Raw genomic sequence first — 14,841 nt, 5'->3', positions numbered from 1 at the left:
TACATAAGATAGATGGCGCTTTTGTCAAAATTCAGTAATAATATTTGAAGTTGATGGTATTCAGTGCTTGTGTATTTTTGTAGTACTTACATAAAATAAAATATATAGATGGTCTATCAACAGCGTGTAAACGTTTTAAATTCATTTCGTTTAGTAAGTACTATAAAATAATATGAATTTGAAATCGGCCTGAAGTTTTTAATTAATTTCTTTTTCACTTTTGTTCTATTGTTTATCTATATATTAATACGTGAAGCAAACACTTTGTATCCCTTTTTACGTAAATTGCGCGGACGGAGGAGTATGAAATTTTCCACACTTATAGAGAATATAGAGAAGAAGTGCACAATGCAAATGTTTTTTAAAATAATGCATAAAAGATACATTAAATCAATAAAGAAAACATTACACACATTATATACCTACCATGTATTTGACGCACACACGCATACATACTATTTATTGTCAAACTGTTGTTCTTGACGTCTGTGGTCAAATTGAGAATAGATTAAATATTGTTTGTCTTTATTAATATTTTTTTATAGTGTAGCCTTGGCGAAATTTGTGATTATAGAAGTATAAAATACAATCATAATAGTGTGCAAACTTACAATTCCAATTAATTATAGTCGAATTTCGACTACTGCGGGAACTCTAGTATTGTTTAAACACTTGTATTTTTTATATTTATAATATATATTACATGTACGTATCTATTCATAGGTGTGTTTTGTGCATATATGTCCACAATTACTATTTTAATTTATTCATTTTTTAAATAAAAAATAGTCATTTAATAAAAACTAGAGGTCCCGCAGTAGTCGAAATTCGACTATAATTAATTGGAATTGTAAGTTTGTACACTATTATGATTGTATTTTATACTTCTATAATCACAAATTTCGCCAAGGCTACACTATAAAAAAATATTAATAAAGACAAACAATATTTAATCTATTCTCAATTTGACCACAGACGTCAAGAACAACAGTTTGACAATAAATAGTATGTATGCGTGTGTGCGTCAAATACATGGTAGGTATATAATGTGTGTAATGTTTTCTTTATTGATTTAATGTATCTTTTATGCATTATTTTAAAAAACATTAGCATTGTGCACTTCTTCTCTATATTCTCTATAAGTGTGGAAAATTTCATACTCCTCCGTCCGCGCAATTTTCGTAAAAAGGGATACAAAGTTTTTGCTTCACGTATTAATATATAGATTGAAAGAGCATACAAAAGCTACACTATGATAATCTCCCAACACACAATATTAAACAACCTACAAACTACTGAAACAAAGTTTTCTATAAACGTGCAAAAAATATAACGTGTATTTCATATGGAATATACCAAATGTCGCAAAAATTATTCATAATGAATATTAAATACAATGTTTTCAATGTTTTTAAGCATATGTCATTTAAACTACCAATTGGCGCTAATCAAGATCTCCACAATTATGAAAATGCAAGGACTTACAGTAAATGTACTCATTAAATCTATATCTATACTAATATTATATTATAAAGAGGAAAGATTTGTTTGTTTGTTTGTTTGTTTCGAATAGGCTCCAAAACTACTGGACCGATTTGAAAAATTCTTTTTCCATTAGAAGCCGACATTGTCCCTGATGAACATAGGCTACTTTTTTTATTTTTTTTTCTAATTTTTTTTTTTGGTTTCATGTGTGTTTAATGTTTCCGAAGCGAAGCGAGGGCGGGTCGCTAGTAGACTATAAAATAGACCCTGCTGAAAAATCTCCATAACTTTTTGCGGACCAAGGCCTGGTTATATATTTAAATACATAATGTGCACAAAATCCATAATATGTAAGTATAAAATTTGTGGATCACATCTTGAATGTCAGTTCAACTCAGTTCAATAATTAGATGTGTAGACAAGACGCTAAAAAGCTAAAATTGAACACTAGACAAATACAAAATTATATAAAAGTTATCTACAAAGCGACGAGTAGTAGGTATACTACTCTGCGGACGCTGCTGCCCATTCCCTGTTGAATGAACCCCTTAGTCGCTCACGGGAAGAGATGCGTGATGCCATTCTAGACCAACACCGGGCACTTTCAACCCATAGATTCATCTAGTACCTAACATAGATATAATTACTGCCTAAACTCACGTTGTTCAGACGGAGTGCTAGAAGAAGCTTGGTGCTCTGGTAAAGGCGGCGGGGGCGGTAGACCAGTGGCGCTGGCGTGAGCGTGTCGGATGTATGCGTCGTATATCCGACCTGCTTGCTCATCCCCGGAACAAACCTGGAGAACATTACTTCAATGTAAGAAAACTCTAAATGCTGGTGTTTGGATTTCGCTATTAGAGATGTCGTATTTCGCGCAGGGCTTAACGTGCCTACCTACGTGGGGCTGATGTTACTGTCCCTGAACCTCTAAAGCAACTCTCACCTTTGATCTTTATGTAATTTAAATGCCAGTATTTTATTCCTATATCCAAGCAAATTGTAAACAGCTGGACGATTTCAGAGACTGCCTCAGGTAAATGGCTACCGGAGCCTTGAACACATATATACAATTGTTCGATTACCTCCGTCCACTGCTGCGCGGTGAGCGCTAGAAGGTCCTTGCCGGTGTCCGGCAGCAGGTGTCTCCGCGGCGCCGCCACCCTGAAGGTGCGAGCCACCCATCTCACGCACCGCATCACGTCGCTTCTGTCCCATTTCTCAGGATCTGAGAGGAGAGTACATATGTTATTCAGGAAAGCACATTGCATTCACGGCTATGCTACCTTTCAGACCGGAACTAAGGATTGAGAATGAGAATGACATGAGAAATCTTTGCGATTTTAATTTTATTATCTGATGTTTTATAGGCCCAATTGCATTAGAAAATCGTTTTTTTTATCAAAGCTAGTAACCCTTAGGAGGGCTGTGCCAGCGTAACCGAGCGAATAGGTGAGCTTTGAGGCTCTAACCTGGGGAGAAAATCGTCTGTGCGTCGCGGCACGTGGCGACCATCCGATTGAAAAGTCTCCAGTAAAATTAATGAGTTTAGTATTACCAGCAAAAACGAAACTACGTACAATAGGTTAGGTATAAGATCGAGCGATTCGATCAACATTGATTAAGTACCTCTATATGGAAAATGGAAATACCTAGGTCATGACTATTCAAATACAACATGCGATCTGAATTCAGAGCCTCGATTTGAATTCACAGAAGTTAACAGAATTGTTAAGTATTCTTGTGTTGGTAAAACAATTATTTAGTAGTGTGACGGAAGCCGTCGGTGTGCTGATGTTTCGTGTGCAAGATACTCACCACTACCGTTACCGTTCGCGCCTACGTTTAAGCAAGGATTGTTCAGGAGCTACCACGGTAAAAAGCCACTAAGCGAAGTTTTTATATTGTTATGAGCGATTCGCTACTCACTGCTTCGAGGTGCAGGTGGGCGAGCAGAAGCTCAGCCAAGGGTTGGGATTTGTTAACAGCTGCCCGAGCACCTCCGCAGGAGAGCTACGGCAGCTGTTTCGGGAATGCTATCGAATCAGAAAATCCAGCGAGAAACTCAGCGGGCTGATGCATAGGTTAGGTTGCACGTCGAACTCTTTGCCGAGTTCGACGAGTACGGTTACCGGGGTCCCTAAATCTGTACTTAGTGCTAGAGCTGAAGGCGTCTAATGCAAGAGTTATTGGATCTGATGGATCCGTAGGGACGTGAAGACTAATGTTGCCTCGACGAATCTCATATAAATACGGTTTCTAATTATATAATTAAACAAATATTATGAAACAATATAATTAAATGGATATTTGAATGATTTAGATAACAGTATTATCTAAACTACTTACTTTTACTACGTTACTTACTTTTTATTTAAAAAAAATATTACATCTGGACAATTATGCAGGTGGTTTGATCGAGAAATATTAATAAAACGGTAGATAAGTTAAAAAGGTTGAGGATTTTTTTTATATTTCACAAAATACATTTTTAATAATTCGACTTCACTGAAAGTGCCGTTTTCAAGGTTTTTCTTTATTTTGTTGAGTTTCCAGTTACTTAAGATTAATATACAATTATGTACCTACTATCCCATGAGGGAATCGTGACTTCAGGCAGTCTCTATTCTCTTTAGTATCTCTAATCTATCTATATCTCTTTTATCATCGGTGTAAAGCAATTTTGACAGCGAAATAATAATTAAAACGGCAAATATAATATACTTTAAAATGATCTGGTGGTAAGGCACTATGATGGACTGGCTTTATGGTGGCAGCTGGAAGCTACTGAACGCTACCTGCGCAGGTAGCTGCGGCAACGCAAATGAACTCGGGCACGTGCACATTAACTTTACGGCACTTGTATTATTTATCAAAAGATAAAAATAATTTTTTTTTTTTTTATGATTGAAAGTTTACTGGTGGCCCGAAGGCCTTTCCAGTTTCACCAGGACAGGTGGGCGAGCAAAGGCTCAGCCAAGAGGGGTGGGATTTGCTAACAACTGCCCGAGCGCCTCCGAAGGAGACCTAACAACTCAAGAACAATTGTTTCGCGAATGAATCTACTACCGGATCGGAATCGCGACCCGCTGAGAAGATCCGGCGAGAAACTCAGCGGGCTGATGCATGGGTTAGGTTGCACGTCGACCTCTTTGTCGAGTTCGACGAGTACGGTTACCGGGGTCCCTAAGCCTGCCCCTAGTATTAGAGCTGAAGGCATCTAATGCAAAGGTTATTGGATCTGATGGATCCGTAAGGACGTGTCTAGGGCGTCGACGGTGACTGGCTCCTGCATGATCAGGATTCGGGGAGTAGTCAGCGGCGGCAACGATAAGGCGATTATCATGACGCAATAAAAATACTGTTGCTGTGTGTAACAACATTAATATAAATCGATTAAATGAGTTTATGAAATGTTGTTATCGAACATCTCTGAGTTGCATAGCGACATGTAAAACTAGACTGAGAGCTTTAGGACCATTTGTGGAACAATTTGCTGCAACAAACTGCTGCTCTAGTGGTGCCATTTTATTAAACATTTGATAAACATCCCAACACGAAGATACCTTTCAACGTTTCATCAGCATAGTATTCAATAGTTTTTGTTACAAACAGTTGTGAATGAAACATCTACTGAATTAACCAGTAGGTACGATGTGACAGCAAGGAATACGACATAACGCAATCCTTGACAACTTTGAGGTAGATAGCTGGACGCTTTCAAATGTGATTGAGATAGATATGAGATTAAGCAGTAAAACAGTTTTAAATCATAAATACATGGTACATATCAGATTTGTAGAGTTTTAGCAAATCGCGGATATAGTTAAAAGATATAATGGTTTTTCTCGTAATTATTACATTTAAACTCAACTCAACTCTAATTTTGAAAATTAATTTCAAGTTTAAATTATAAATGAAATCAATAAGGAAAAATGATGATGGTATGATGCTATGATGGTATGGTATGATGGGATGGTTTGGTGGAAAAGGTATGATGGTATTGGATTACAAGTGAGTTATATTATGCGTTATTACAAAATGATGGGTTGTCTCTTGTTTTAGTGTGAAATTCAGTAACAATATGAAAGGTATGTAGATATTAAATATTAAAATGTGTTAATTATATTTGTCAATTGTCGGATGTTTCAACCTATTGCTGATATTGTTGAACAAAAGTAATTCAAAACAGCCATATGTTAAACATTTTCAAATTTTAAAGAATATAGTAAAGAAAATCTGTCTATAGCCAGTAAAATTAGAGGGATATATTTGTTTGTACATTCGTACACGTGCGTTTTCACAGTGAGATGAACTTTGAATATGATTTTCAATTACTTAATTAAGAAGGTCTTATTGGACTAATTTTTAATATTTGTCTAAAATATGTCACTTTTCCTCATTATTCCTTCGTATAATACCTACCTCAATATTTTCATATAATTTTATTGAAAAATTGGATGATAGTAATTTGTGTTTAGGTTATTTTAAATTTAAGTTGACTTGAAAACGAGTAGTTTGAAACATTTTTAAGACATTAGTATTTATATTTGCTCTGAATAGATATTTCTAATTAAGTACTGATAATGGTTAAAAAAACAAGTTTTCATTGAATTATCATCAAGAATTATGAATCATAACCTATTTCAGGTGTTTGGCGGAACGTTTTTTGAACTGTAAACCATTTAAACGAAAATTATCAAACTAAACTACTTTTTTGGTCTTATTGCTGTACAGTTCAAGAAAAAATGACAATGAATTTAAAATTAAACTTAAACATCGTCTGTATTGAACAGCCTTTCACGGGACTCTTCAACCTCCAGGAGTTATTGGCCAATTTTATTGAAATAATCCCCACAAATAACATGCACTTGACGTAAAATATTGCGCAAACTTGAACACGGCACTGATCACATCACAAACACTGCACATTACCGGCTGGCACGGTCTCGTCCTCATTGTCGGAGCCAGGAGTCGTGGACTCCATGCAGGCATGTCGGGGCGCCAGGGTGATGTCTCGCTGGAGAGCAGGCCGGTACCAAAGAGTATATAATCACTACGTTATAGCCGGTACTAGGGCTGCGGCGGGCAGACCATCGCGGTTTTTATGCAAGACCCCGCGTCACCGCGTCACCGCGTGACGTATCCATTCGTCAGCGCGCCGCTCAAGAGGAAAACGTTTTCTGGGAAGTGTAGTGATGACGATTGCCATCCTACGATGCGTTTTGAAATTTACAACTATTTTACACATATGTTTTTATTTAAATAAAATGTTTAATCACAAAACATATCTGTGGTGTTCATTTCAAACACATGATTATTTCCAAAACAAACAATAAATACCTACTCCAATTGGATAATTTGTCTTCTAATAGGGAACAATTGTAAATCAGGACAGTACTTCCAGAGATTAACACGAAGAAATTGCGTCTTCAAAATATTATTATCAATGTAGACATTGTTCTTTAAACTTGCACATCGTTACGCAATACTTCATGAATATATATATATTTATTGCCTTAGTAGGCAGACGAGCACACGGCCCACCTGATGGTAAGTGGTCACCGTCGCTCATGGACGTCAGCAATGCCAGCCAGCCATTTTATTCAATGTCAGTTTTAGTCATTTTATTCAAATTTAGTCGAGACAGTTTCGAGCCCAGGCACAGGTCTTCTGGAGGAGAACATGAAGGGTAACAGTTTTCTGACTGTTTCGAAGGCACGAGTATAATGTGTTCGCGTTTTGGAATCACATTTACTAGGTTCTCGTCATGCGTCCGAAGTATGAGTAGCCGCGCCTTAGTTGCTAAGTCACCTATACATCCTGAGCCCTTCAGCGGGTATCACCATCCTACATGTTGCCATTGCATGTCAAGCCATTCATGTCAAATCGCATGGAAGCTACAAGTGCTCACGCCGCTCTGTGGGTAGTCTTCGGTAGCTGCGTAACATCAGATCCTGAGTTCGTCTGGTCATCCAATAAAGTAATTGCAGCCGGAGTCCATTGATACTTTATCTGCTGCTGCCCGACGTCTGTTCGTACGTACTGTAGCGATGTCGAGATAAATACTTAGACAGTTTTTTTTTGTGAAAGTATTAATAACGTGCCTATTGTAAACACGTTGGAAGGCGTTTTAAAAAGATAAAGAGAAAGGAGACAAAATGTAAATATGGAGGAAGGAAAACTTTGAAAACAAATATAATAGGATTTCATGATCGTGCTTAAGCAACATTTTAGGTGGAATTTAAGGTTTGTTTGGTACCACACATTTTGCGAACCTTTGGAAACACATGCTATGAAATACGTAGGTAATAACTTGAAAATGTCCGAATTAGTCGTGTCACTATACCGTGAGCTTTTGTTGTTTACTACGCACACAACGCGCGGCCCTCCCTGCTTTCGACTGCGCATCTCCAACCACCGCTCCCAAGAGTTGTACTAAGCTGTTTGCAGAGCCTATGGAAATGAAGGAGTGTCTAATCATTGTCCAAGACGAGGCTGCTACATTTATAATATGTGGGAGCTGCCTCTCCTGCCGTGTATAGCAGGTCACATTCTCAACGCTCATTTTATGTACATACGTTTTCTCCGGCGCCGGAATGCCCTGTATTTACTACGGACCGAATATGGATAGACCAGTGACAGCTAAGGCTAAGTGGGGCTGGTTAAATAGGAGGACAGACAATACAATTTTCATATCGATTCTATGAAGTAAGTTTAAATACATAGTTTGGAAAGAGAAAAATGTGAGGGGAGAATGGCTGTTCCTACCCTTCCTAACGTATAGAGTTGTGGGATGTCAGTATTGGCAGCTCCGGAGGTTTCTAATGTGAGTTTCTAATGTGAGTGTGTTTTTATATTGTTTCGTGAGTATTATTTTTATTACACAATGTTATTTCTTCGTCGTGGAAGTCATTTGTAAGCAGGTGTTAAATGCTTGATAGTAGGATGTGAACGCCGACACACGCATGGCTCGATACGAAAATGCCCTATACAGGGCTTCCTATCTTTTATTTTTATTTTTTTATTGCTTAGATGTGTGGACGAGCTCACAGCCCACCTGGTGTTAAGTGGTTACTGGAGCCCATAGACATCTACGACGTAAATGCGCCACACACTTTGAGATATAGTTCTAAGGTCTCAGTATAGTCACAACGGCTGCCCCACTCTTCAAACCGAAACGCATTACTGCTTCACGGCAGAAATAGGCGGGGCGGTGGTACCTACCCGTGCGGACTCACAAGAGGTCCTACCACCATTAATGTCCATGTGTATTACTTCAAACGGTACAGTTGACTTCGATATAAGGTGCAACTGTACCTGAGTAGCTCCGGATGTTTGAGGTCTTTTATATCATGCAATTATCTACCAAATCTCTAACAGCGGAGCTCATTTTATAAAAAAAAAAAATTCCCTTGTAACGCCAAAAAATTTAATTTTGATTTTTTTAAAATTAACGCCATCTAGCGTGTACGTGGCGCAGTGTGGAGAAATCAAATTATTTTAAAAACACAAATAAGTTCACTCACTCGACACTGTATGTCGTGACTGTGCGATCGTGTCAATTGTTCGAAGACAAGGTTTGCACATCATTGGCATGCAGAATCTTCGTTATACCCTTAGTTTTATGAAGAGTTTTCTTCCACCCTAAATGCTTAAGAGCAGTATGATTGGTGTTAATATCTATAGGACACGATGACTCCGACTACTGGACATGGACCTACCCCGGTCCGGCACTGCTGCATCCAGCGGATTCCCGCAATCTTAGAAATTGACTTCCACGGTGAAGGAATAACATCGTGTAGTAAAAATCTAACCCGCAAAATTATAATTTGCGTAATTACTGGTGGTGGGACCTCTTCTGAGTCTACGCGGGTAGGTACCACCACTCTGCCTATTTCTGCCGTGAAGCAGTAATGCGTTTTGGTTTGAAGGGTGGGGCAGCCGTTGTAACTACATATACTAAGACCTTAGAACTTATATCTCAAGCTGGGTGGCGCATTTAGGTTGTAAATTTCTATGGGCTCCAGTAACCACTTAACACTAGGTGGGCTGTGAGCTTGTCCACCCACCTAAGCAATAAAAAAATCTTCGACAGGTCGTCGGTCCACCCTTTTGGAGCCCACCCAAACTGCGTCTTCGGTGCATAGTCGCCACTTGCGAATTTTTAGATCGGCGGAGCGGCCATTTGTTCTTCGATCAATGTGCCCTGCCCACGATCACTTTCCTCGCAATTCTTTGGGGTATCTCGGTTGTCCTGCAAATCCTCTCTCTCGCATTTTCTTCTTGAAACACTGGCACACTTTTTAGAATGAATAAATAATTCTTAGAAAATAGCATGAATGGTTCTTAATACCTTTTTTATTGATATTTTCACAAATGTGTTACACGATAAAAAAAAAACCTACCTAAACTGATGGTCCAGAGAAAGTATGTCAGCGTCACCGGGCTAGTAGGTGAGCTCACAGGGCTCAGACCTGACAATGTTGCTAACACGAACCTTAGCAAGAGCCGTACTTCGCAGGATCTACCACCGGATCTATGACCGGTGCTTGGGGTACCTAAAAGCACCATTAGTGGATCGGGAGGATCCGAGATGACGTGTTTTGGGTGACGTCGACTGTTTACCATCTGGTCTGCAGGATCGGCTATGTAGTTACCGGTGGCCACGATGAGAAGAAGATTCTCGTGTCGTGCCGCTTTATCGAAATGGCGCTTAAGCGATACTTACGTTAAATGACCGTTGTAAAATAACAAACTGAAAATTAAAACAAGTGATATTCAGTAAACATACGCGACAGACTCTCCCACGTCATAACTTACACGTCACTGAACAAACAAAGATGAATCTGAAGATAAAAGTTTATTGCTTAATTATAACACTATACACATTAGTTGCTTATAAATGTTTGACAAACATTATTATAATGTTAACGTTTTCTGATAAGTCATGATATAATTTGATAATTGTGTATTTAATAGGTAATGAATCCTGAAACCTGAATCCGGCCACCTTCTCGTTTATATTTAGGCTCTTGAGATTTTATAAATACCTATGTATGATGACAGAATAAATTAATTGTGAACACAAACAATTGTATTTTTTTTTGGGTCCGGTCGAACTTCCTACAATGTTTCCGTGCCTAAGGGGGCGCACGGGGTACATGAGGAACTAGATGGCTGAAGATCTAAGAAAATTTTCTAAATGACTTCCCTGCAATCTCGCCCGATGCCTAATCCCCACTCGAGATAGAACCCGGGCAATGTAGGACGTTTCCGCGGCCAACACTACAGTTGTGCCTCAGCACACTCTCTTTTTTAGTTAAGAGGTGATCATCGTATTCCCTCTAGGCGTCGGAAGTGGTAGGGTCGCAGTTGAACCGAATAAAAGCCTTTATCGCTTAACGGCTCTGAAAGGTTTCACGCGGAGTACATCTCATCGTCGTCATGGCCTAAAGGATAAGACGTCCGGTGCATTCGTATATAGCGATGCACCGGTGTTCGAATCTCGCAGGCGGGTACCAATTTTTCTAATGAAATACGTACTCAACAAATGTTCACGATTGGCTTCCACGGTGAAGGAATAACATCGTGCAATAAAAATCAAACCTGCAAAATTATAATTTGCGTAATTACTGGTGGTAGGACCTCTTGTGAGTCCGCACGGGTAGGTACCACCGCCGCGCCTATTTCTGCCGTGAAGCAGTAATGCGTTTCGGTTTGAAGAGTGGGGCAGCCGTTGTGACTATACTGAGACCTTAGAACTATATCTCAAAGTGTGTGGCGCATTTACGTCGTAGATGTCTATGGGCTCCAGTAACCACTTAACACCAGGTGGGCTGTGAGCTCGTCCACACATCTAACCAATAAAAATTAAAAAAAAAACTCTGCTTTTCACCCTACTGCCACGGAACCCCGAGCCTGCAGATCACAGCACTTTAGTCACCGAGCCGCTCGATCCTAGCCTAGCCAGAATATTCCGAACCGAGTCAGAATCAGTCTGGATGAAAGGTAGGGCGTATTATGCGAATTAATAAATATTTCCTCTCACTTAGTTGACATGTTTATTCAAGTTGTGATTGGAATGGAATTATTTATCTAAATGTACATCATTATTATATTTTTATAATACATATTATATTTTATATTGTGCCTTTTGGAAAAGCCGATGGCAACTGCCAAAGTCTACGGAAGAAGGTCCAAATGTAGAAGTTCAATGCGCTGGTCGGACCAAATAAGATCTACCTTCAACAAATTCAGTCCATGATGCCATCCAAGCCGTCACCTTCAGCATTGAGGACTATCGACTCAAGGAGGAGGTTATGATAGTTCTATCTACATCGAATAATGAAATAAATAAGTTTAATTATTGGTCTTTCTGTGCTCTTTGTATGGATCCCTAGCCATAGTGACATTCCTGGTAATATAAAAGCAGACCAACTACCTAATGAAGCTGTGGAAGATGGCGACATTTTCCCTTATAAAGTTTTTTGTCAGGATCTAGGCGCTCTTCCTGTAGTTCACCTTCAGGATCGCTGGAATAGACTCTGGACTGAAACTGGTCAATCAAAAGGCAGGAGATATTTTAACCTTCAGCCACTTATTTCATTTAAGCCATGGTTTTTCCGTGCCAAATGCAATAAGCTAGTGTGTTCTTCTATCATAAGAATGCGTTTGGGTCATGTTTGCACTCCTGTTCATCTTAATAGATTAGGCATTGTATCTACTGATATATGTGAATGTGAATCCGATAAATGTGATCTAGATCATATTTTCTTTTCATGTCCTCTATACGACCGCTCCTCATTCCTGAATGATCTTATATCTCTTAATGTTCCTTTTCCTACCTGTAAATCCTGTATAATTATGTATCCATGTATATTTTATAAAATATTGTCATCTTTCATCCTTCAGAACCATATTAAAGTTTAAATATTTGATTTGTAAGTGTATTTATGTATATTTATGAAATTTTTATTATCCGTTTCAAACTTCTTCCTACTTATCTGATCGTTTCTCGTGTTTCGTATCCTATTTTAACTTGGTTTCCCAATCTTTTAATTTACGTCATTGGCAAAAAGTCAACGCTATTGCCAAAAGAAGAAAAAAAAAAAAGAAAAAAAATAATAATTACGGTTGAGTTATTCCTTCATCGTGGAAGTCATGCACGAAAATGTTTTAAGTACGTATTTCATTATAAAAATTGCAACCTATCTGCGGGATTGAACTACAACACTGTCGCATCATTCGATGCGAATGCACTTCGCAATAATTCTGTTCAACCAATTTTGAACGTATGAGCTGCGTTCCATTTACTCTAGTCACGGATCAAACTAAAAAACGCCTAAAATTAAATGTCAATTTTTGACATTATATAAAGATACTTTGACAACTTCGACAATAATCACCAAAAACTGGGTGGTTTATGTTTTGTTTTGCATTTTTTCACTATTTGTGGAACTTCGATTAAAAAATAGCTCTTTCTATAATATTCATATTTGCTACGCATATCGATAAGAAATAAACTATAAATGTAAGATAAAAAGTTCAAATATGTACGACTATTTATATTTCGAGTGATATTTTCAAGAAGTTTACGTGAAATTACTAAAATTAGTTTGTGAACGAGTTTCGTAGATTTCACAATTACATTTAACATTTAATGCATATGTGTAGAAAACACTACAATTAAAGAAGATAATAAAATGGTTATATACGGAATTTATATTGTTAGCAAGTCTGGTGGTCTCATCTACAACTACGATCACAATATTCCTCGAGTGGAGACTGAGAAAACGTTTGGATTTCCCCTTGATATTAAATTGCAGTATGAAAATAAAAAAGTTGTTGTGGCATTTGGCCAAAGAGATGGAATAAATGGTAAATTGTCTACTATTTATATTTTTCCTGGAATTAAAGTAAATTTTGAATGAAATGAAAAGAAATGTATACTCAGCAATTTTCATGTAACTCACAACAGTTGTAACATTTATAATGTAAATGCTTGCTGCTCTAAAGATAGGATTTAAAAAAATTTCAAGCTAACCATGTTCAATAACAAATAAAAACCACTATTTCATCTTTTAGTTGGACATGTATTACTATCAGTAAATGGATCTCCAGTGACAGGAAGAACAACGGAAGACAATAGAGATGTCTTTGATATTATAGAAGCTAAGGTACTATTATCATCTATTTACCTGAAAGCGTCAATGATGAGCTAATTACAGAACACATAATGGTAAGTGGTCTGTCACTCATGGATATCAGCAATGTCAAAGGTAAATACTTGTCACTATATCTTTTGGTATGGTTAAAAAGTAAAAAATGTAAGAAAGACCAATGTAACTCCCCCTCTTGACTACTCACAACACATTTGATGTAACCTAGTGTTTCATTAGCCATTTTTAAATGATGTTTACTTTCATTTGCTATAAAATATAAAAACCTTTCAGGAAAACTATCCTCTGAGTCTAAAATTTGGTAGAGTGAGAGCAACAACAAATGAGAAGATAGTGCTGGCCAGCATGTTCTATCCTCTTTTTGCCCTTGCTAGTCAGCTCAGTCCCATACCAAAATCCTCAGGAATAGAATCCTTAACGGCTGACACATTCAAGTTGTCGTGTTTTCAAACACTCACTGGTATGTATTTTTCTTATATCCTTTTTTGCCATAATTTTTCTAGCTTTGGCTATTTTTGTAACGGAGTTCTTTATCTTTGTTATGTTGTGCTAAATATATATTTTAATTTTTATAATTTGAATGCTGAGATAATATTATGTTATGACATTAATTTGATGATGTGATATTTTCATTTCAGGTGTAAAATTTATAATAGTAACAGACACTAATATGCAAGGTACTGATGTGGTCCTAAAGAGGATCTATGAGTTATATTCAGACTATGCACTTAAGAATCCATTCTACTCACTCGAGATGCCAATAAGATGTGAACTGTTCGACACATCTCTACACACACTGCTGGAACTAGTTGAGAAGTCTGGGACTGCTAATTTATAATTATACAATAATATCAGTAAAGTAGCAAGTCGCACTTTTAAATTTGCACAGGTTAGTACCATTATTAACCATTTTCTACCAGTCACTATGAGTTTCAGTTAGACAAAAAGAAAATTTGTGCAATACCTGAGATTAACGGAGTGCCTCGTGACGGGCTCTGTTTACGTTGTGGTATCTATCCGCTTGCAATATTTTAAAACAAGTATAATGTCAATACCTGCTTAATATTGTAAATTTATTTAATTAATCTGTATAATGTCAAATTATGTTTAACTATATACATACTCAACTTATTCCAAAAATAAATTTTATGTAAATGTCATCATGAGTCATGTTTTA

At 37.5% G+C, this 14,841-nt stretch overlaps 2 protein-coding genes across 2 annotated transcripts in view; one reads left to right on the top strand and one right to left on the bottom strand.

Annotated features, from left to right (window-relative positions):
• Positions 1 to 6,667, bottom strand: part of LOC101737489 (DNA-binding protein D-ETS-6) — a 28,767-nt gene extending 22,100 nt beyond the window's left edge. The window contains exons 1-3 of the mRNA XM_021348461.3: positions 6,418 to 6,667; positions 2,568 to 2,710; positions 2,146 to 2,281 (exon numbers count right to left, since the gene is read on the bottom strand). Coding sequence (XP_021204136.1) covers positions 2,146 to 2,281; positions 2,568 to 2,710; positions 6,418 to 6,469 — 331 coding nt within the window. The 5' untranslated portion in view covers positions 6,470 to 6,667. The remainder of the gene's footprint in view (positions 1 to 2,145; positions 2,282 to 2,567; positions 2,711 to 6,417) is intronic.
• Positions 6,668 to 12,638: 5,971 nt separating this feature from the next.
• Positions 12,639 to 14,824, top strand: LOC101737953 (trafficking protein particle complex subunit 4). The gene is made up of 4 exons (XM_004926872.5): positions 12,639 to 13,362; positions 13,570 to 13,661; positions 13,938 to 14,124; positions 14,303 to 14,824. The coding sequence occupies exons 1-4, from the start codon at positions 13,188 to 13,190 to the stop codon at positions 14,500 to 14,502; spliced, it is 654 nt and encodes a 217-aa protein (XP_004926929.1). The 5' UTR covers positions 12,639 to 13,187; the 3' UTR covers positions 14,503 to 14,824.
• The last annotated feature ends 17 nt before the right edge of the window (positions 14,825 to 14,841 follow it).

This window comes from Bombyx mori, chromosome 12, assembly GCF_030269925.1.
Source record: "Bombyx mori chromosome 12, ASM3026992v2".
Lineage (NCBI taxonomy): Eukaryota > Metazoa > Arthropoda > Insecta > Lepidoptera > Bombycidae > Bombyx > Bombyx mori.
The sequence above is the reverse complement of the archived record's forward strand: the minus strand, read 5'-3'. Positions and strand labels throughout refer to the sequence as shown.